The 24,687-nt window shown below is 35.0% G+C and overlaps 1 protein-coding gene across 10 annotated transcripts in view; it reads right to left on the bottom strand.

The window, feature by feature from the left end:
• CSPP1 (centrosome and spindle pole associated protein 1) overlaps nt 1-24,687 on the bottom strand; it is a 58,049-nt gene that overhangs the window by 18,567 nt on the left and 14,795 nt on the right. For all 10 annotated transcript variants that reach the window (XR_015748937.1, XR_015748938.1, XM_087961818.1 and 7 more), the window contains 10 exons: nt 23,814-23,878; nt 21,986-22,079; nt 20,983-21,040; nt 14,150-14,340; nt 11,787-11,908; nt 9,709-9,781; nt 9,385-9,505; nt 7,363-7,510; nt 5,997-6,149; nt 3,352-3,464 (listed from right to left, as the gene is read on the bottom strand). Coding sequence is in view for 8 of the 10 variants with exons in the window: in XM_087961818.1 (XP_087817944.1) it covers nt 3,352-3,464; nt 5,997-6,149; nt 7,363-7,510; nt 9,385-9,505; nt 9,709-9,781; nt 11,787-11,908; nt 14,150-14,340; nt 20,983-21,040; nt 21,986-22,079; nt 23,814-23,878 (1,138 nt within the window). In the remaining 2 variants the exon portion in view is untranslated. The remainder of the gene's footprint in view (nt 1-3,351; nt 3,465-5,996; nt 6,150-7,362; nt 7,511-9,384; nt 9,506-9,708; nt 9,782-11,786; nt 11,909-14,149; nt 14,341-20,982; nt 21,041-21,985; nt 22,080-23,813; nt 23,879-24,687) is intronic.

Here is a 24,687-nt window from a genome sequence, read left to right as displayed (position 1 = left end):
CGTGTATCTAGACCGCCTGATAGGTACCAGGCTAACACAGTGTGCCAGATTAATGAAGTTCCTAATTCTGTAGAAGAAATTAAAAAGTATCCTAATAAGGAAAAAGAAAGATGGTATGCAGCAATGAATAAGGAACTGAATTCATTAAGAGATATGAAGGTGTATGAAAATGCCAAATTACCTGTAGGAAAGAAATCCATTGGCTGCAAATGGATATTTAAGGTAAAAATAGATAAAGATGGTAATTTAATCCATAAGGCAAGGTTAGTAGCCCAAGGTTTTAGGCAGAATGCTAATGACTATGATGAGGTGTTTGCACCTAGTCTTAAGGCAGCAACCTTGAGAGCAGCTTTAGTGTGGGCAGCTAGTAAAAACTATATAGTTAACCATTTAGATGTGGAAACTGCTTACTTGCACGCCCCATTAAAACATATTATTTATATGAAAAACCTGTTGGTATTAAAAGTGAAAATAAGGATAATAATGATTGTTGGTTGTTAAAGAAAAGCCTCTATGGTCTTAAAACAATCAGGCTATGAATGGAACCAGTATATTGTAAAGGAACTAGACAATATAGGATTTAAAGCTGGTTTAGCCGATCCATGTCTGTTTAAGAGGGAGACAAATGGGAAAGTATCATTATTATTACTATTCACAGATGACATTGCATTGATAACTGAAACTAATGATGAAGCAAATAAAATAATAGCATCATTAGGAAAGAGAATAAAGATCAAGCAATTAGGGGAGATAAAGAAGTATCTCGGTTTGAATATAAAGAAAACACGGAAAGGTTTTAAGATATCTCAGGAAGATAAGATAAGCAAATTGCTAAAAGATTACAAGATGGAGCTTTGTAAGCCAGCTAAGACTCCAATGAGTCAGGAGTTTAGCAACACTGATGTACAAAGCCCTGAGTTTGATAAGGTGATTTATCAATCTTTAATTGGTAGTTTGAGTTATATTAGTAATTGGTCTAGACCAGATATATCGTACTGCGTGAATCAGTTGGCTAGATTCAATTCTGCACCATGTGAAAGACACTGGAGTGCAGCTAAGAGGATATTAAGATATCTTAAAAAGACAATGAATTATTCATTGTATTTAGAACCAAAGGGTGATTTAATTTTGAGTGCTTATGCAGATGCTAGTTTTGCATCAGAAAGAGACACTAGAAAGTCGACTTCAGGAACAGCCATAATGCTGGGTAATACATTAATAGGCTGGAAGTCAATAAGACAACAGCATATAAGTTTGTCTACTATGGAGGCAGAATTCTCCTGTTTATCATTGTTATGTACAGAATTAATAATGTATAAACAAATGTTAATTGATATAGGTATAACAGTAGATTATCCTATAATTATACATGAAGATAATCAGGCAGCAATTCAAATGGCCACAAATATTGGAGTAAAAACAAGGAGCAAGCATACAGATCTAAGATACCTAAACGTGAGACAATCTGTAAGAAGTAAGATGATTCAGCTAGAGTACTGTATGTCGGAGGACAATTTAGCTGATAATTTTACTAAAGCCCAAGGTGCCAATAAGCACCAGGAGAGTTGTGAAAAATATGGGATTAGATTGTAAAGGTATTATATATTTATTTCATCCAAAAGGGGAGTATGTTAGGTATAACATTGATACCAAATATGGTTTGGGTGAATAAATATATAAAACTTAGATATCATGGTTTAAGTGCTTATCACTTTAAGCACAATGCAGCAGGCAATTAGCCGATTAAGGGTGCGGTTAGAAGTTACAATATAAGGAAGCATTAGAAGCTGGAAAGCTTTCTGTAACTGTGTGCTGCTGCGACTAACTGTGTGTTACTGTGACTAACTGTGATTACTGACTGTGAGTGCCTGTGACTGAACTGTTATTGTTTGCTACTGTTTGCTGATTTACTGCGTAATTCTACTGAATATCCAGCGTTTGTTTCTCTGGAGAGTGAAACCGGAGGAGGAGAAGATATCTTTATCGGCTGATAAAGATATTGCAAGGACTCTTAACTTGGACTATACTAGTGAGTCTTACTGGATGGAAATACTGTGAATGACTTAATGGACTGAATGACAATGCTTAAACTCTAACTGGATTAAAAACTATTTAAACTACAAACAGTGTTTGTGTTCAGTGTGTGTATACTCTGGGGCCCTTCCTGGTTTGACTACTGCTGCAATACTCTTCTAGGGGTTAATCCCAAAACCCTAACAAAGCTATTAGGGAACAGCCTATTTTACTGAGATGAGAATACTAAACTATGTGTGCTCAGACAACCAGTAAGCTATAGTGACAAGACAAGTGGTCCTTGTTTTACAATAGTTTGTTTAGTGACCATTCAGTTACAGCAGCACTAAAAAAGTGACTTGTGACCATTTTTCACACCACTGCAACATCATGTGATTTACACTCAGATGCTTGACAACTGGTTCTTTTTTATCACGGTTGCAATGTCCTGAGGTCATATGATCACCCTTTGTGACCTTCTGACAAGCAAAGTCAAAGGAGAAGCTAGATTCACTTAACAACAATTTTACTAATTTTACAACTGTCATGATTCACTTAGCAACTGTCACAAGAAAAGTCATAAAATGGGACAAAACACACTTAACAATTTTTTCACTTAGCAACATAAATGTTGGGCTCAATTGTGGTCATATGTTGAGCACTACCTGTAATTTCTAGAATGTAACAGCTTGATTCCATTCCCAGGATGCAGTTCCTATGCTGTAAGGGAAAATGAGGATTGTGGCAGAGGATATCACTTCAAGGATAAAGGAGATGTTCTCACAGAAAGGAACCAGCCCCAAGGTGATGAGCTTTATCCATTTATAACCTCCAAGAGGTAGAGTTTTTGACTGTATACAATTCACTCATTAAAACTAATGCCTCATGTAATGGTTGCAGATAATGAAAATTAAAATTCCTCCCAAGCAGAAATTTACAATATGTTGCAACTGAAATGTTGTTACTCAGGGTTTTGACTCTTTCTGAGGATACTTCATTGTATTCTGTCTACTTCCCCACTAGTCAGTTTTCATTTTCCCTAACACTGAACATTCTGTGATGTCTAAACAAATTTATCCTAAGATTTTTCAAAAAGTGTTCTTTAGAAATTACGATGGGATAATATATTTGCAACTTTTAAATAAACCTAAATTTCCTTATTTTAGCTTCATGCATTTTAGTGCATGGGCCTTTAGGGACTGTATTCAGTATTCAAAATTTGCTATTGTAAATAAAAACACTACTATATAAAGCCCAGATCTGCAGCAGTATTTAGAAAATGGAAATAAGCTAAATCAGAAATATATTTTTGTTTAATATTGTTACAAATATACTTACTTGAAAACGAAGGAAGTTCTTATATGACTCTTGTCTCCTTAATTGTTCTGGACTTGGGGGCTCTCCAAAAACATTACCCCGTGCAAAAGGAGATGTTTGTGTATATGTAAAGCCTAATTTAAAAAAGAAAAGGAGGGAAGTTGTAAGCATTGGTAATACATCCTATCACAAATATTTTTAAGCTGATGCTATGTATCTTACTCCAAATAATCTATAATTATGTTGTAATTGAATGAACTGCTATTACCCAATTTAACATATATTTGCAATTAACAATACAAAAGTATTTTTAAAAAGCTTTTAAAGAATCAAGTGGATTTTTCTACAGTAGGCACTACTTACCTCCACAGGAAGCAAAAACGAAAGCTACAATTTGAAAGAACTAAATTTTCCACTGAACAGAATTGTTTAGCATTTTTATTGAGTTATAAGATAAAATAAGATACAAAATACGAAAGTAAATAGGAAATCATTGGGAAGGGTGGGGGAGAAAGGATTAGGGGGGGGAAAAGAAACATTGTGTCTGTTGCAGTAAAATAAGACATTAACATCAAATCACAACTTTTTATTTTTTCGTAATAATATAAACTAGCTATTTCTATAAGGATTTACAGTATCAGCCTAATCGGTAAAACCCAAAATCAAAGTTTCATTCTTTTCCACTTGAAGCACATTAAGCACACTACCAATACTAATAAAGATTGCCACACAGATGACTAAGGGAACTGGAAGTCCAGACATAATATAAGATATATACTCTTCAAAATAAGAAACTTACAAAAGAGAAAAAATGGCTGCTAGATAGGAACATGAATATGCACATCCCCCCCACCCAACCCCTTCAACCATTTTTTTAATATGCATGGACACAATGACAAGGGAAAAGAAAAAGAAAAAAACCCATAGACTTTAATTAATCAACATTAATTCTCTGCATTCAAAGGCTTCACTGTGATGGTCTGAGTTGTACCTAAAATATCCTGAGCTTTAACAATCATATACCAAGTATTGGAAGACTTTTAAATTATTTAATATGATGGAGGTGAATTTTCAGGACTTTATTTGGCAACACTTGAAATAAATTTCATCATTTGCTTTCTGATTTACTCTTATTTGAAACTGAAAGGGCAACTGTATTTTTTTTAAATTACAAATCAGAAAATGTTAAAATCAATAGAAATCTACACCTATCACTTCTAAGTGGTCAGTTTTGAGAATGTGAAAATCTTGAAGAGAAGTTTAGTGTTCTGACAATTTTTTCTCAAAAAATTAAAAGTGCATTACATTTCTGATATTTTTTTTCATTTCCCATATTCTTGTAAATCTAAAGCAGCATTCTGCATCCATTGCATATCAAAACTGAGCTATTTCAGTTTTCTTCAAAAGATTATGCATTGATTGCAATCATGTACATCAAAATAACCAAACTTCCTCAGGTTTTATAATACCCACTTTTTTCCCTTCAAAACCAGGAGTGCAACATACTTTAAAGAGCAATAATTTCCATTTCTTCACCCCAAATCATACAAAGGCCCTGAAACTGAGTTGAGTCCAGTCTGCTAAAATGGTAGCTGTGTAAAACAGAGGTCCCCAACCCTTGGACCGCAGCCCATTACCGGGCCATGGCCTATTTGCAAAAGGCCATGGGCCAGTACACACGCATGCTTACAACTTGACTCATGTGAGCGGTGGGCTGGCGCGTGTGCATGCACATGCGCATGGCCCAGTCACTCGCGCAAGTCAAGCATGCTGGCCTGTCGCTCGTGCAGCCTGGCTTCCCTCTCCCCCCAGCTGGGCCGCTAAGCTGCAAACCTGTTGGGGACCGCTGGTATAAAAATGTTTAAAAACCATGAAAGGGGCATGTCCAAAAGCAATCCTGGAGAAGAATCACGTATATTACTCTAAGCCGGTTGAATTTTATTTGTTTTCAAATAAGACAATATGGTGGAAATTACAATAGTCCATCAAACTGGATTTTTTAATTGTAATTTATGATCATGTTACTCAATCTTCCAATTGAAAAAAATCCTGCTTTGATTCTTTGCTATTCTAGGTGTTTGTCTTGCATTTCTATAACTGCTCAAAAGCTTCTTGATGTTGGTTGTCATTTTTCAATTTTATTTTGTATTGTTATATTGACATTTTAATTGTGATCGTCACTCAGAGTCACTCATACACTTGATTTGGATTTGCATTTTAAGCCCAATTAAAAATTATTTTTTTCCTTTTCGTTTTGTATTCCCACTTATCTATTGTGCTAAACTACCTTTCCAATGACTTATTAAAAATCATGCTTTAAGTGTTTATTGTCCTAAAACAATGATTATTCACTGTTTCCATTAATGTACCACATTAAACAAAATAAAACAAACCTCACTACATTTCCAAAAGGTGAATCCAGCCTAAAAATGAGTGGAAAAATCTTCGTATCTGTACAAAAGTCCATTTTGATGCAGATCAGAAGTCAACAGGGATATAACAACTTTCATTAATGTAATAATACAGATCTATCACTACTTAACTTTAAGAGGATTGGAAAAAAAAATAGGATTGCCCTCAGTGGAAAGTACAGCATAGGAAGATGAACAATAATTTTGACCAATGACACAACACAGTTGCAACTGAAAATATATTAGCATTTAAACCTGCTGTTTTATTTGTAGATTCATCTGTATTTTCAAGCTTTGGTGAGGCCAAACTTAGGTCAACAGATACTATAGCTCTTTTATCTTCATATACTTGTGCTTCTGGATTATGGTATGCATCTTCATTTTGCTTGTGCATCAAATGCAAGTCCGCTGAAGAAAAGGGGGAAACAGCCATTTATAATATTTTATTCCAATGTGGCATTTTTATAACAGTTTCAAGAAATATTATTTCAGAATTACAGTTAAAAGGATGCATGAGAGCCTCAATCTAAAACAGAATTATGTGTGCTATGTACAATATTCTTTATTTCACTTTGCTATAAGTCAAATAATTTTTAAAAAACTTTTTAAAAGTAAAAATTTTATCATCCAGTTTAGCTATAAGAGTTCAGATCACTCAATTTGTAGTATTCTTATTTCAATTTTGTTATTACATTTTATTTTTACCTAATAGTATTAAAGGATTAATGCAAGATTTACTTTAAAACATAAGTATTTAAAAACTTTATATATGGATTGAATTGACAATCTCTTCTTTTGAAGAGAATGATGTCTTCTCTTTACAAGAAGTCTTTTAATTCAACATTTTCAAAGAATGGAGAGAAGTAAATTCTAGTTAATCTCCTGTATTTTTCAATTGTTTTTGATAATCTGATTCAAACATAGTATTTCAGATGTGGAAAGTGCAGGAAGAAGAGAATTAACAAAACTGGTTTCCATCCCTTCCAACCAATCTGAACACAATTCTGCCCAGGAAGCAGTCTACCTCAGTGAAAAGAAGCAATGGCTCCAGCCTAATGTTGTTAAACATTCAATGTGACTTTTATAATTCCAATTAAAATATGATTAAAATATTATACAAATTAAAATCTCTACTGAATGTACACGTGCTCCAAAACGGCACACACTACTTCTTTGGATAGCAGTTAGCATTAACTGAGTTGTTATTTACTTTGAAAAACCAGAACTAACAGAATGGGTATGTACTAAGAAATACTAAGAAATGATCCTTCAACTTTTGTAAGGAAACTGTAATTCAATTGCCTCTTTGTTAAGATTATATAAAGGCCTACAAAAAAAATTTCTTGGTCCAGATGCTTAAGGTATCACATTTCTTGCTCCAACCATCATTTTCTTTATGCAATTCTGTCAAATCAACTTTTTAAAAATCCTGTTATAAAAAGAGTTCTTATTTACATAAAAGCACATTTTTTTCAACCACATTATTTAACCAGAAAAAATATCGTTCTATGCTGTAAATTCGCTGTAGTACATCCATGTATCAAGGTGCCCTTTAGCAGAAAGTATATATAAACAGCTACAAGTCTGAAGAACTAAAAGGAAGATAGTTTTTTAAACATACTTATAAGATTTCCTTTTTTGTCTCTGAGAGGAGCTCCGCCTCCTCCTTTTCCCCAAGGGTTGTAATTTCTCATTTCAGCTTCTAATTTAGCTTCATAGCGTTCTTTTTCTTCCTTTTCTTGCCTACGACGTTCTTCTCTTTCCCTTATCTATATAAAATATACATGAAACAGCAATTATTTTTTAACAAATACTGAATTTGAACAATACTGACATACATTGTCCTATTGTGATAATCAGTTACAAATTAGGTTAAACAAAAATGTCCAGTTCTTTGGTGTATAAAAGGATAATCAGTAATACATAGACCAGCAGTAAGAATAATAACTATATTTATACTTATTAAAAATCATATGGCATTTTCGGAAATCTATTTCAACATTCATATTTTATAAGTATTGCAGGAGTTTGATCTTGTAATAATGGTGTAAATTGTATTTTAAAGTGGGAAATACACTGTATATGGGTGTCAAACTCGATCTCATCACATGACATATTGTGTCATATCATGACTTTTTTTGCCTTTGCAAAGTTGGGGTGGGCGTGGGCTGCACATGACACATCCGGTTCATGGGCCACCAATTTGACACCCCATCTATAGACCTAAGGAGGGTCCTTGGTGTCCTCTGAGCTTGCTTGTTTTCTTGCAGACATTTCAAACTTGGTAACATCATCAATGCTAGTAACGAGTGCAATTTGTTGTCAGTTTATATTCTAGTAGTTTGCCTGTCAGTGTTGGTGGGGGTGGTCTTAGAGATTCTTTGGTTGGGCTGTTTGCTGTTGGCTTCTTTGGCAGTTTCTTGATTGGGGTATTGTTTACTTGACGGTGTGTCTAAAGTTATTCTTGGAGTTAATCTATGCTCAACTGTATGATGATTGCTGATGGAGAAGTGCTTAGATCTATTTGTTTCCTTTTTGGCTAGTTGACTGTCTCTTTTGAATAGTCTATATATGTTGTTTATGTCTATGTGTCTTTTAATGGCTAATTTGTTAGAGTGCCAGGCCTCTAGAAATTCCCTGGTGTTTTTGGTCTAGGATGATCACATTTTCCCAACTGAACCTATGATTAAATCTGTCTATATGTTGTGAAATTAAATAATTTTCATCATATCTTCTGACTGCTAGTTGGTGTTCATGGATGCATTCTGCCAATCTGCCTGTTTGCCCTACATAGTGGTTGTTGCAGTTCTTACATTGTATGTTGTAGACTCCTTTTTCTTCTTCTGGGGTGGTTGGGTCTTTTGGTCTGCTTAGAATGTTTCGAAGGGCTTTAGTTGGCTTGTGTGCTATGCTGATTCCATGTGGTTGTAGTAGTATGTTGGTGGTTTCTGAATATTGTTGATGTATGGTAGTGTAATTCTTTTTAGGATTTGTATTGGTTGTGTTGTATGGGGTTGAGAGGTCAAAGACTTTTTGATAAACTTGCGTGGATATCCATTTCCTTGGAATATGTTGTAAAGATGCTCTATTTCCTTTTTCTGCTGTTCCAGGTTGCTGCAGTATGTTTGGGCTCATCTAAATAAAGTCCTTATATGAATGCTGAAGATATAAATTGTCACAAACTCTTAAACACCGCTGTGCCATTCTGCTCCCTTGAAATCTTAACATCCTGCATAATACTTCTATATACACAGAGAACAAAAGGGGTGGAGAAGAGGGGGAAGAAGAGAGAGGGAGAGGAGAAGGCTGTCTGTTTTGGCAACATACCCAAGGTAGACTGGATCAAGCTGTCTGTTTTAAATGCCCTGATGCCAGTGTTAATCTAGAAATTCAAAGTGTATGAATATACCATCTAAGCATATCTCATGTTTCGCAGCACAAGTGGGTAGTATTAATAAGCAACTGAGATGTTTTAAATTGTTATTTCTTACTAGAATACATAAATATCATTTTGGCTTACTTATTACTTACTTTACTTATTACTTATCAGAAAATATTATTTGCTCTTTTCAGAGTTTCTTTAAAGACTAACACCTCAATTCAAAATACAAAAATAATTTCTGGACAGATTTCACCTTCCCACCTGCTGTTGTAATTCTTGCTGATAAGCTAAGGTAGTGTCTCTTGTGGGTTTTGGCTTTTCCTCAGGAAATATTCCCAAGCCTTTTGGTCTAGTACTTGCAATGCTTGCTCCAATTTTATTGCTGCATCAAAAAGATTGAAACAAAGTGTAATTTAAGCAATGTTTTCATAATTTTTCTGTATAATCTTGTCAACTACAAAAGTGGTCTGCTTTATATATTATGTTAAGTTCTGAAAGTTGGCAATCATCTCAAAAACTATATTCACAAGTAGAAATAAATAAACAATATAAACTATTGTTTACTTTGTAGTTGTTTGTACTTACATGGGCACAGGAGGTTTCTGAGTGGCATCAAAAGGGGGTGGAGCAGATGAAGACTGTGTCCCACCTGCACCATCTGAAATAGCAAAGATATCCAAAATGTAAATCTCAGATGTACAGCAAAACATAATACAGATATTCTGAAATAATAAATATCAAATGATTATCATCAGAAGCATGATAATACTGTTAATCTTCTGGTAAACACTGCAAGGTTATATATAGTCCTCAATTTACGACAAGTAGGACTGGAATTTTCATCACTAAGTGACTGGTTATAAAGCAAAATGTCAAATGACTGTATCGCTTAGCAATCGCTATACTGGCGCTTTCCATTGATGTCATTAAGCAAATGCAACCATTTGTTAGTCAAGCACGCACCAAGAATCCAAGTCATTCTGGGTTCACCCTTCCAGCCTCAAGTCCCAGTAAGATAAGAGACTGCCTCTAATGTCCCCTGTGCATCTACACCACCACCCCGGCTGCCCTTTTGGCTGCCTGCACCCTGCCTTGTGGGTTGGCACACAGCCCCAGAGCAGTAAGGCTCAGAGGATGCTTATCATGCTCCAGAAAGCTGTAGCTGCCTTCACCACCCTAAACTGCAACCCCCCCTCCCGACCCCCTCCACTGCTTCTGCTGTTTTTTTGCTATCTTCTTGTTCCTGCTGTTGATGAGACATGCCTGAAATGGCTGCCAGGCCAGACTGGGATTGGTCTTTGGCTGGGTTATGGAGAAGACAAAGTGCACTGTGGTCATAAGTGCTGGTGGGCTGTCAAATGCCTGAATTTTGATCTTGTGACCATGCGGAGGTGGTGCTGCAACAGCTGTAATTTTGGGTATGGATCATACATCCCTTTACTCAGTACCATTGTAACTTCAGACACTGAACAAATGGTCATAAGAGTGTTAGCATTAATAGCTCTATACCCAAGATGGTCCTGAAAGCATTGGTCTTGGTTTCAGTATTATTCAACATTGTAATTAATAGCCTGTATAGCAACACTAATGAGTTGCTTATCAAATTTGTAGATGATACAACACTAGTAACTACATTCAACACCCCCGCCCCCAAAACAGAACGAAATTGAAATCTAATTGAGACAAGTTGGAAGACTGGATTAAGAGGAACAATAAGTATTTCAACAAGGAGAAATGAAAGGTATTACATTTACAGAGGAAAAAGATAGGACATCCATACAAAATGAGGGATATGGAGTTTATTTCAGAGAAGGACTTGGGTGTTGTCACTGACAGGAAAACCTGAGTCAATACTTTGAGCTATTAGAAGAACCAACATAATTCCACACTACGTCAGAAACAACACTGTATCAGACACATATGAAGTCCTTATTACCTTATACTCTTTATTATTAAAACCATATCTGCGGTAATGTGTATGATTCTAGGCACCACATGTCCAAAAGAATATTGACAGATTACACAGACAGATATGGGGATTAAAATGTGCCTTACAAAGAGAAACTGAAGGCCTCTAAAATCATAACCCAGCCATCATAAGTCCTCTCCCTAGCTCTCTGACAGCACCCATGCTCATTATCTGGGACTTCTGCCTCTTCCTGCTTAAAAACATGCGAGTCCTGGGGTTACGCAACGATTATTATTGTTAGCTAATTGGGATGTCATGATTGGTAGCTAAATGATGCAGTGACAATGTCACATTTTAAAACTGCATCACTTAGTGACAGCAATCCTGATCCCGATTGCCATCATAACCCGATTACTTATAGTATTTTTTAATTCCTCAAAGTTAAATGAATCGGAAGAAATAATATATATTTCTCAGAAGGCACACTGGCAGAAATAATTTTAAAGAGCTTAAAACAGCTGTTTTTCTTCCTCGTGGTGTGGGAAGAATGAAGGTAAAAGAGAAAGTTGAAAGAATTATAATCGAAGCTGTTGCAAAGATTTGGGATGAGGTAAGCACTGCTTGGGAATTTTTGAGCGTAACGTGCATTTCTATATTTCCATAATTCATCACCATCCCTCAATTCAGTAACATTTATCCATGAAAGACAAGCTACATCTTATCACTCTGAAGAAAAAAATAAAATAAAACTTACAATATGCGAGGCTGGGATCCAAAGGATTTCTGGTGCCATAGAAATAGTAGGCATCATCATATGGAGTTCTATAGCTATCAGTCAAAATTGGTGGTGCAAGGGGTGGTGGAAAGGGGACAATTCTAAACAAAAAAAGATGAGGCAACTTTTTAAAATAGTATAGAAAAACTGCTCATTCATAAACATTAGTTCCAGTTAGCTCTAGTTGAGGCTGCACTGTCCCTGAAGAAATAAATTGGTATATTGGGGATTCTTCTAGATTTACCCTTACTGTTAAAAGAGAAAATAGAGGTCATGGCTCGGATGGCTTTGCCCAGCTTAGTCTATTAAGCTAGTTGTGCGTCTGTCTGGAGCAGGAAGTTCTGATGATGGGGAGCAATGACCTCAATATCACGTGATCTGACTACTGTAATGGGACTGCTTTTGAAGTTGACTTGGAAGCTATATCTGATAGTAGCCTGCAGGTAGGTTAAATCTGATGCTACAGTATTATACCTATTCTTCAGTTGCTGCATTGTTTCAGGTCCCAAATCAAAATGTTAATTATTGAATTATTAGAAATTTAAGAAATCTGCACAATTAATACATGGACAGTACATAGTAGGTATTCAAAGAATAGACTCATTAAATGTATATATTTAAATACAAAGGATGCAATATTGGAATTTAAAAGGGAACCACATTCCTTTAAAACTTGGAAATATAACAACATTTTACCAGATGCCCTTTTAAAATAAACAACATTGTTAATTTTGATCTCCAAAAAGAAAGATCAAACACAGTAGGCTGTACCATTTCACCTTGAGGTTTTTTTTTATAGATGATGGTAAAGCCTCCTTTTTCTCAAAATAAAATGCAATTTTTGAATTACTAAGAGAAATTTTTGAATTACTAAGAGAAATAATACAGAAGATAAAGCACTTAATTAAGCAGCAGTTACTTTTCCATAAAATTGAATAATAACTGACAAATCATGGAACAAATGATAGAACCAATCAAAATATTCCCAACAAATATTAATGGATCAAATAGCCATATTGAAAAACAGATATTTTTGAAATTAATCAAGGAAAATGCAGCTACTATGGGCCCTCAAGAAACATATATGAAAAATGCAATAGAACATAAACATTTAAGTAAAATTGTGGGGGAAAGATTGTAGTAGTACATATAGCAGAACTATTATGGAATTTGGAAAAACAGATGCAAGATGAAGTAAGCAGATTTTACAATTATAGTTTTAATGGAATATAGAAAAATTACAATTGCTTAATTTATACTGTAAATGACAAAATACTATAGAAACAAATACTATAGAAAAAAGATTTTATGCATTTCTTAAAATTACAGGGGGAGATATTTTGATCTGAGATGAATAAATGTTCTTGCAAATCCTGATAAATTTGGTAAATGTCCAAAAATATCCTAGACCACATCATTTTCAGAAGTATAGAGATGTAAGTAAAAGATGTTTAGAAAAAGAATATATTCTGTTCTTAAAACCTAAGTGACATGCACTGGATGTTTACCTTATGATTAATTGAAATGGAATTTATAGCATTTATTCATATCATTATCCAAAAATTGTAATATCGCACAAAAGATTTATCTCAAAAAATTAGAGATTGAATAAATTATTATTGCAAAAAGATATTAAACTGAAGCGCTATCTGAAACAGCTTCTTCCACTCTCATCTAACTTCTGATATTTATTTATGGCATGAGATTCCAGAAAAATATGTGTAAAAGGGACATTCATTTCTTTGGCATGAAGCAATCAGAATCAATATAGTGCAATCCAATGTTTGATTTAGAACAAAAGACTGCAAGAAAGTGATATGTAATCAACTACATTTAATGAAAAATACATTAGATTTATAAAATGAATGTATAGAAATCCTAATTTAAACCTGCTAATGGTTACCCAAATCACAACTTCACATTAAAAGTAACACAGAATACCACTTTCTCCCATTTTTTTTCTTTGAAAGCAATACCTACAAAGGAATCAATTTCTCATTTTTCTATATAGTATTAATGGAATGATCCAGTTCAGACACTGTATCCAAATCTAACTCAATACCCAAGTTCCTAGACATTTTGTTCTTTTAACATTGCTTCATTCCTAGTGTCAAGCATGCATAAATCAATTTCTTCAAAAAGGGTCTGCATGTTTTGAAAAATTGATGTTTTTTTCTAACCCTAGTTAATTATATCTTCTCAATCTGCATGCATTGGAAAAGTAGGATTAACCAAGAACCTCTTCAGCGAATTATAACAATGTGAAGACGAGGTTTATGGGCAAAACCCATTCCCATTTCTAACTATTGTCCAATTTCAAAGTGAACATTACTGAAAATCACCTGGGAGCCAGCGCTTCTCCAAGAGCACTGGATAAGCCTCTATGGAAATCTTCATTCACTGGTGATACAGGAGGTGCAGATACAGAAGTAATTCCAGGAGAAGGAGTATGGAAAGCTGGTCTTGGCCTTTCAGGTGGTATTTTCTCCTCAAATATATGTGGCTTTAATCCCAATTCTTTTAGTCTGTTGGGCTATGAAAGAAAGTCAAGTGACTCAAATTGTTTCAGGTTTAGGAACATTAAGGTTGGAGGGAATATTGAACACTAACCATGAAGTTTGCAACCATCATAAGGTACTCTCATATTATGTATAACTTTCAATACAAGATTCTATGTTACATGACTCCTCCTCCTTGGTGGGCAGCTTCAGACAAATAAAATGATATAATAATATGCAACCTGTGTAGTATATTTTTGTTTGTGTAAAAAAAAACTAAGCAGTGGAATATTGTTGGCATATATTGTGAAGTCAATCTGACTAGAATGTGATTAAAATACTTTCATCAGAACAAACCAAAAGGAGTTTTCATGGTAAATACTCAATAGTGCATTTTCATTTTAGTGGAAGAAAGCATCTCACGAGATATGCAAAACCTAATGTGACACCTAGATGTAAAAGATGCCTCTACCACATCTGCTTACACAATCAAGGTAATCCTGCACAATAAAGAATTATTCCTCATTTGCCAACATCTTGTATTCGTCCTTTCAACTAAAAATATAGGACAAGTCAAAAAAGAAAAATTGCATTTCCTTTTCTTCTGAAAGCACAAGGGTGTCACAATAATGAGCACAAGCCTATTATCTGTGCTCAGTCTGGAGGACCTAGGCTTCCAATGCACAATATCAGCTTGCAAAATACTTGTTTTGAATAGCATTCGGTGTTTATAAGAAACAAAGCACAGCAAAAAAAGACTGGATGCTAGGCTTTAAAAATACACTTCAAAAGAGGACTTATGTATAAAGAAAGAAAGGTTAGGTTGTATACAATAATGCATGTACAATATACATATACATATACATACATGTGTGTGTGTGTGTGTGTGTATGTATATATGTATATATGTATATATATATATATATATATATATATATATATATATATATATATATATATATATATATATATATATATATATTCTGAGGTTCTCGCGGGTATTCGTATGTGGATCTTTGGTTATTCGGGTTTTCTCCCGCGTAAGATTGGAATTGTTTTCTTAAGTTTTCGCAGGTACTTACATGTATGACATTCAGCTTTGTTTGGGTATTTTCTACAACTTCAACTACAATGACGTGGGAAAATACCCGAACAAAGCTGAATGCCATACATATATATACACACACACACACACACACGAACACTATACAGAAGCCTGATGATGGCAGATGAGATTCTACCGAAACGTTGCTACAACTTTAAAAGCACAACTATAATGACGTGGGAAAATACCCGAGCAAAGCTGCATACCATACATATAAATACCCGCGAAAACTTAAGAAAACATATATACACAATATTAATACACAACTCTAGAACTAGATCACATACAAATTGTTACATTCAAGTTGTTATACATTTATAAGGTTGTGTTGTTGGTTTCAATACTATAAGAGAATTTGTTTAATGGAGTGTCTTAAAAGTTATTTTGGTTAGAATTGAATAACATTTTGAAAAGCACCCTTTGTTTCCCATTTTGCCAATTCAGAATACAATCTAATCTATTATCTGAAGTGAGTTCTACTGAATTTAGTCTGATTTATTTCTGAGTTAGACATGTACACTATAACTTCAAAAGTTGGACTTATTAGAATTTAGGAGATAGAATGGGGTAGCTCAAAAGACAAACATAAATACATTGGTACTTTCAAACTCTTTAATTAAATACATAACTAGTGCTCCCTCTATGTTATGGCCTCCTTATTTCACTGGACCATAACCATGTATAATATTAAAATAATGGCAATTCTCTAAATTTCAATTGAGAAATAATTTAAAAAATGATTTCAATTTTCTTAAATTGAAATACTCTTTCTTTAACCAGATCATATTTTGAAATTAGGAAAATATCCAAGTAGGTAGTAGACTCAAGGGATTAAATTATGAAAATTACCAGCTTCTAGCCAAATTCATTATTAATAAAGTTTTTTCCTTATTAGCTATACCTACATTCATTTGTTCTTATGTTATAGCTTATTTTGAGATACAGATTGTCCCACCATACATTTTCCAAGGTAACTATATTGTATCCTATGTACCAAGACAATCATATGATATCTCTCTTGTGGATACATATCACTGAGAACAAAGGGTATCTCCAGATTATCATGACCCACAATTCAATAATGTATTTGCCAATAATCATTAAATTAAGATACCTGAAGATTATAGCTATTTTTGATAAGGCAGTGCAATGTATTCTTTCTTTAAAAAAATAAGATTCCATTACATAATGACACTATTAATGATGTAACAGAGCACCATCTAGTAAGAATTTATGACATTTATATATAATATTCTACCCAGCAACAAGCTTATAGCAGACATTCTATTAAGGTCATGGATTGATTGGATGAGATGGGGGAACAGAAACAAATATCAAAAATTTACATACAATGATAACTGTAAGTTTGTGAGCCCTTTTGAATGTTCAATATTTCTGCATAAATATGACCTAAAACATAATTGTTCTCAACACAAGTCCTAAAACTATAAAGAGCACCCAATTAAACAAATGAGTCAAAAGGATTCTACTTGTTCACTTATTTGAGGAAATTGATATAAAGCTATGTATTTTGCAAAAATATGTGATCCTTTGCTTTCCAAAACTCATGTGCTCCCTTTAGGCAATAATATCTGCAACTAAATATTTCAAATAACTAGTTATTCATCCTGCACATTGGCTTGGAGGAATTTTAGCCAATTCTCCCTTTCAGATCAATTCCAACTCGGGAAAGTTTATGGGTGTCTTTGCATGAACAGCTCACTTCAGGCTCTTCCACAATATTTCTAGAGGATTAAGGTTAGGACTTTGACTTGGCCATTCCAAAACATTAACTTTCTTCTGCTTCAACAATTGTTTGTTGGCATGAATTGTGTGTTTGGGTCACTGTCTTGCTGCGTGACCTGCTTTCTCTTGAGCTTCAGTTCATAGATACACTGATATTTTCCTCCTGCAGAATTTGCTGGTACAATTCAGAATTCATAGTTCTCTCAATGACATCAAGCCATTCTGGTCCAGAGAAAGCAGAGCAGAGCCAAACCACGATAATGCCATTTTTTAACCCAAATGAGATAAGATTATTACGCTGGAAGGCAGTGTCTGCCTTTCACCAAACATAATGCTTTAACAAAAACAAGTCAAAAAGTTCTGTTTTGGTGTTATCTGTCCATAGAACATTCTTCCAGTAGCCTTCCATCATATTCATATGGTGTTTCGCAAATGGTAAACAGTAAATGCTGCAAATGCAGTAAATGATAAATGCTGCCACACACATAAAGGTTGTTCAGTATTCTTTTGATTATGATCTCGAGAACACTGACATTCATCAATATAAGAGATGCCTTTAGCTCCTTAAATATTATCAGGATTCCTTGAGAGCTTCCAGAGGATTATGCACCCTGCTCTTGGGGTTATTTTGGTTACTCAATCATTTCTGGGAAAAGTAATAATAGCATTGAATTGCTTCCATTTATACACATTCTGTCTGACTGCAGACTTGTAGAAGCCAAACTCTTTGGAAATTGTTTTGTAACCTTTTCCAGCCTGGTTAGTACCAATAAATATTTTTCAGATATCCTCTTTGTTTGAGCCATGATATATTGCCACGTCCTTGTTTTGTAAAAATTAGACTTTGATAGTGAATACCCGGAATTCTATTTTTTAAATAAGACAGCTCCCCCCACCGTCACAACTAATTATCCTCTCATTGATTCTAATTTCACCTTCAAATGAACCAATAATCAACACCTCATTAACTTTAATGATTGATTCTTTATCCACAATATGTTGGATGTTTATTCTTTTGCAACTTCTTTGTCTACTTACATCTTTATAGCAATCTTTTTTTTTTTCAAATCAAGATTTTAACAGCTGCAGTATTACCAACAAAATTGTACTGTTGCAACAAAACAAAAACAATAGTGAGATTAGAAGACCTATTTCACTACAGGAGTGATTCAAAGAATACTGGAGATATTTATCCTGTATTAATTTAAGCCAACCAAAGGAAGTAAAAATCAGTTCCAAGTGGTAATTCAGCACAAATAACTGCCATATTCTACAAAAAAGAGATAACAAATTTAGCTGTACAAATAGCTTTCACCATCTTCAGGTTTTCTGAAAAGATAGTATCTAATACTGTGATCAAGTCTGGACATAAGAGATAAGCAAACCTTGGCCCAATGTGTACAATGAAAAAGGGCATTGGTACTTACCTGATACGCCCGTTCTCTTTGAGCTGTGAAGAGCATCCAGTAGTGGGAGGTGCTTCAGTCTCTGCATGTCTAGGCTGGCTTAATTTGTGGAACGCTCCTCCTCCTTCACGGGACTCCTCCCCAGCGTTCCCCAGTTTTGGTGAAGACGAGAGAAATAAACGCCCTCGTCCTCAATGCCCTAACAAATTCGTTGGCCGAAACAGGACCCTACCAGACGGAAAAAGGGTGGGGCTGTTGAGGCGGTTGGCACACCCAGGGGCCTGATCCAAGAAGGGACTGGTTACCCTGATAATATCTTATCCCCTTGTTTTGTTTTGTTTTTTCAATTAAGATATATGTACATATAATATGAGTCGTATCACAGTAATAATATATTTCCTTATTAAGATATTAATACTGAATATTTATTATTATTATTATTATTGGAGTGAATGAAAGTCACAATATATAGAGATATAGATATAGATATATAGATATAGATATATCTAAATTAATAGAGAAACAGCTTGATAGAGTGAATATCCAAACAGCCAAATTAAGAACGCCTGAAAGGCCAAGATAATAAAGAGAGGCCTTCAACAGCTTCCCTGCACAGGCGGACACGGGCCTGGGTGCTCGCTGTTGTGCCGCTGGGTAAGGCTGTGCGGGTTAAGCCAACAATAATACACGGATGGCCTCGAATCTAATAAGAAAATGAGGTGTAATAATTCCTTAGGTTATCAGAAGGAAAAACCTCTGATCGGGAAGGAAAACTACCTCACACAGCTCGAGTTACAAATAGCATGGCCACGCAGTTTTTTTTTTTTTTTTTAAGTAAAGGCAAAAACAATGGCCGTTATTTTTGGTGCATGCAAGCTTTCCAGCAACAAACTCCCGCCGCGTGGGGAAATGCCTCCGACGGCTTCTCCTTGTGGCTAAAAGGAACGGCGGGGGAAGGGGTGGAAAGAATTCTTACTGCTTTCCACACCAAGACAGCGTTCTGAGGGGAAAACTCAATGATACGACTCGGGTGAGAGCGAAAATGCCCACGCTGCTATTGCCGATATAGAGAAAGGCAATGCAGAATCACAATGGCAAGGGGTAGAACAAGCAGATGGGGGAGCTTGGAGCAATACCAAAGCCGCCCGCTGCTTCGGGCGCGAAACAGCGCTTCCCGAAAATGCAAATGATCTCCGACGACCAGATGGAGAGAGCTAACGTCGGGAGATCGTAAAGTGATTTGGAGGCTAAAAGCCTGAAAAAAACGAACTGGACTATATCCAAACCTGCTGAGTAATACTCAGCACTGCCTATCCACAACGAGGCTGAGCCAAAACTGGGGAACGCTGGGGAGGAGTCCCGTGGAGGAGGAGGAGCGTTCCACAAATTAAGCCCAGCCTAGACACGCAGAGACTGAAGCACCTCCCACTACTGGATGTTCTGAACAGCTCATGGGAGAATAAAAAGTCTTCACATCTGTTAAAATGCCAGGTATTTGAGAAGTAAAAATAGACCATGCTAAATCACTTCAGAATTTTTTCCAACTTTAATATAACCTATAAGCTGTACAATTCAATAGAAAAAAAACCCTAAAATCTTTTAGTGAGAAAAATAAAAACTTACAATAATGTGATTGCATAAGTATGCACACCCTCTTATAAGTAGGGATATGGCTGTGTTCAAAATTAATCAATCACAAACTGATATTAAACAGTAGTCAGTACATACCTGCCATCAATTAAAGTGATTAAAGATTAAACCCATATAAAGTTCAGCTGTCCTAATAAAATTTTTCTGTATTTACCAAGTTGCTTCTTACGGCAAAATTCATGGTCTGCAAAGAGCTACAAAGCACCTAATGGATCTCATTGTTGGATGGTGTCAGTCAGGAGAAGAGTATTTAAAAAATGTCCAAGAATTGGCTATACCATGGAACACAGTGATGATGATCATCAATGGGTGGAGAAAATATGGCACAACAGTCACATTACCAAGAACTGGATGTCCCTCCAAAACTGATGAATGAACAAGAAGAACACTGGTTTGAGAAGCTGCCAGGAGATCTACAGCAACATTAAAGGAGCTACAGAAAATTCTGGCAAGTATTTGTGACTACATGTGACATGTGAAAACAATATCCTGTATTCTTCATATGTCTGGGCTGAGGGTTAGGGTGGCAAGAACAAAGTCCTTTTTTACAAAGAAAAACATCCAACCTCCTGACTACATTTACAAACCCATATCAAGTCAAAAAGCATGTGCTATGGTCTGATGAAACAAAGGTTGAACCTTTTGGCCATAATTCCAAAAAGTATGTTTGGTGCAAAAATAACATGGGCATCACCAAAGATACACCATATCCGCAATGTAGCATTGTGGTGGCAGCTTCAGGTTGGAAAATAACTGAATAATTAACTCACATTTTTCTCAGGATCTACAACTCCTGATGCAGCAACAGAAAGTTCAAGCTCCTTTTCACTATTAAAATAAAGAGAGAGAAACTCACTTTCACTGAGGATTAATACACATATTACCTTGAGATATTTTATTTATCTAAGGTATTTCAGCACAATAATCCAGATCTTTCAGATTCAAGCTGAACAACCAACCCCATTGGGAAAGCTATACCTTCATTTGTTCAAACCATTGTAATCAGTGGTCCAATATAACAAAGGCCAATCCTCCTAATGAAAGAAATGTATTCTGTGTATATCCAAAGCTGCTACAATCATTTGTGAAAGCTCATCTAACTACATTATCTACAAAATGTGTTGCTTTAAAAGCTACATACTGTAGTTATATATATACTTTATAGAGAGAATATTATTTTCCAATATGCAATGCAAAGACTAAAATATAATTCAGACAGAAAAAGAGATTATACAATTATCATGTGGATATATTATTTTATGTAAGTGCTAACATAGATGAATCCTGTGCAATGATCACATTACTATATTTGAATTTTACACTATTTGAAGTGACTTATCTATGATTAATTGGTTCCAGCTCAATAGAAATAGGCAATTAAAATGTTTAAATATAAAATTTTATGTGTTTTATTAATGAAGTACTGCATAACAGTAAAAGAGGGTAAACGAATCTACAAAATGTATGTGCTTATCTTGTATATTCTGTTGTAGTTTTACAAATTTAACCTCTTTTTTTCTGAGCTTTCCTTGAGCGGATCCTTCCTTTCCTCCATTTTCCACATAAAATTCTTAGTATCTAACCCTCAGTGGCAACTGTGCATGCACTTATTCCAAATGCACAATTTACACAACTGAATTCTGGATTGCCTTAAGATGATCTGGTATCAATTTATAATTTGCACCAAATCCTATATTGTACTATTAAAACTAAAAATTAAAGTGTTATTATTAATCAATCATGAAATAATTTTAACCATCAATCTTCTATTACCGTCTCTTATTTCTTTGCTGCTCAGCCATTTGCTCTATTAATTCTTGCCTATATTGTTCTTTTCTTTTCTGAATAAATTCTCTGTCTTGACTTCCTAAAAAAGGAAACAAATACAGAAGCAAATATATTTCTCTTCATCCAAAACTATGCCATATATATTCCGACTGCATAGCTCCATTAACATTGTAACCATAGTAAGAAACATCTTTACATCTAAACTGAACCATTTTTCATATGACTGAAAAATCAGTAAGAACAATTTTCAGAGAAACAATAGTATAGCAATTATCTTACTTAACTAGGAGTAGTATCTGCAGATGATCTCTAAAGTGAAACAAGAAAAAATTCAGGAGATCCAATCCCCTATATCTCAGCCTGCAGGATTAAATGTTTTTTTCCAAATTTCAAATGCACCAACCAATAAAAATAGTGCAGAATAATGCAATGTTTGATCAGCTTTATCTAAAGTACCTCATATTATTTTTTTGGAGAATGAGAAAGTAGAAGAACAAGATTATATATTGCAATGTTTTTAAAGTATGTAATATTTTAAATTCTTCCATCAGAATAGTGATTTTCTTGAACATAGTTGAAGAGATAATGTTGGAAAATGTTGGAAGCATGAGGAAATAAAAGTGAGAAAATTACTGTTTGAATAAGGACAAGTTAGAAGATCTGAGAATGAGGAAAACAGTGAGCTGGACAGTGAAATGGAAGAAATTTTGGACAGGCAAAACCCCAAAATATTTCAGAAATAAGGAACAATTGGCCACATAGGAGGCCAGATTAGCAAAGGGAGGTATCTATGTGGATGGTGCTCCCACCATGGACTGCTGCTTGAGAGAGTTGCTGTTGACATTGACATCAGAGATGAGATGCAGAAAATAGCACCTGGACTTGTGTATTTGAAATATGTGTAGTCCTCATTTAAGGTCCAGCAAGTATTCTAATGATGCTAAACAAGCAGAACAAGTCCTCAAGTGACTGTGGGGATTTTGCAGCCATCGCAAAGTCCCCACAGTCACAAAATTCGGGCTCTTGGCAACCAGCTTGTAATGATGTAGCGTCCCAAAGTAATGTGATCAACATTTATGACCTTCACTGCCAGCTTCCTTATTGATTTTGCTTGTCAGAAGCAAAGGCAGAAGATCACAAATGGCGATCAGGACACTGATTGTGTGGGATTTGCCTAACAATGCCAACTGGGACTGCCAGAACTACCATTATAAGCTGGAAGTCACATTCAATTTACTGAACTTATATAGCACTCCACCTCACTTGCATGTAAGTACAGTTCCCTCCTCCTAAGTCAGTTGCCCCACCCTGAATCCAAGTGACTGAAACTGGTCTCTAACTGCTGTTGATAAATGGCAGGTCTGTGTGCAATGATACTCTGTCTGCTCATAAAGTGTTGATAAAGGTTGTGTCTGTGTGTAATTGAGACATGGCTGCACAATGGTAAAGATGGACTTATGAAAAATCTGGTAAGCTAAGTTTTAGATCCTACAGCTATTGAGATGCCAGGATCAGGAAAAAAGATTTGCAATAACTAGACTGGACAATATGTGCATGAAATTGCGCTATTCTGACAAACTGAGGCTGCTGCAGGGATACCAACTATCTATCTCCTTGACAATGGCCTCCACAATCTCTTGGATCTCAGCTACTGGCTAGAATTCCTGAGGAGGTTGCTCTAGTGGGCCTTTTCTCAGTCATCAATCCTAATTAGGTACTTGGTTTAATTAGGAGCTAAGGGTAATGAAACAATTGAACAATTACATGTAGTATCAAAATATAACATTCCTCAGTATCCGTTTTTCAAACATACCAAGTATTAGTCCTGTGGCATATGGAACAGCATTCTGTACTTGCTCGATAGGAGAATTTCTTTGACTTTTGAAATAAAAGATTAAAAATTGGTCACTGAATCATTTTTTAAAAAAATATAGAATGTTTAAGCAAACGTAAAATAGATTTAATGGTAAATCCTAAAATATCCAAAATATTATTTCAAGGTATAACTGACAAAGTTGCAAAAGTGTCAAAACAGATGCTGATAAAAATTGTGCTAGTCCCAGGGGCGCACACATCATCCAATCATTCTTCAACAGAAAATGAATTGTAATAAAGCTAGTCCTCGATTAATTATTTATTCAGTAACCATTCACAGTTATAACAGCACTGAACAAATGGTACTTATTCCCGGTCCCTGAAGTTATGGATGTTAGTTAATCACAATATTTTGAAGGTCTCAGAAGCATCGCATAAAACATTGCAAGAAGCACTGTGAAAAGGCAGTATGCAATCTGGAAACTCATGTAAATACTGACTTTAAGGCATTCTAATGGTCTTATAAATATTGATACTTAATATTCTGATTTCATGATCCTTAGATTTTGGAAAAAAATGTAGGTATCAGAGTGAAATAATCTCAGGAACACACATTTAAGATTGGTGTTTGTTCATTTTACATTAAAATATATGTATAAATTTCTTTAAAGTTTCTGGAAACTGTACTCAACATTACGAATACAGAATAAGTATGATACAACAATGTTCTGAATACAAAACGAGGTAGCTGAAATACAGTGGTATAGAATTTCTAGCCTTAAGATAGTTATCTAGGATAGAGAAGGCTAGCATGGGACAGCTGAACTCAGGGACAAAGATGCTTACCAACATTCACCCCAAAGTACACTAAT

Source organism: Notechis scutatus, chromosome 3, assembly GCF_049901735.1.
Source record: "Notechis scutatus isolate UNSWTSFEM ecotype Mainland chromosome 3, rNotScu1.2, whole genome shotgun sequence".
In the NCBI taxonomy this organism is placed as follows: Eukaryota; Metazoa; Chordata; class Lepidosauria; order Squamata; family Elapidae; genus Notechis; species Notechis scutatus.
Note: the sequence above shows the minus strand (reverse complement) of the source record. Positions and strands in the feature narration are given on the sequence as shown.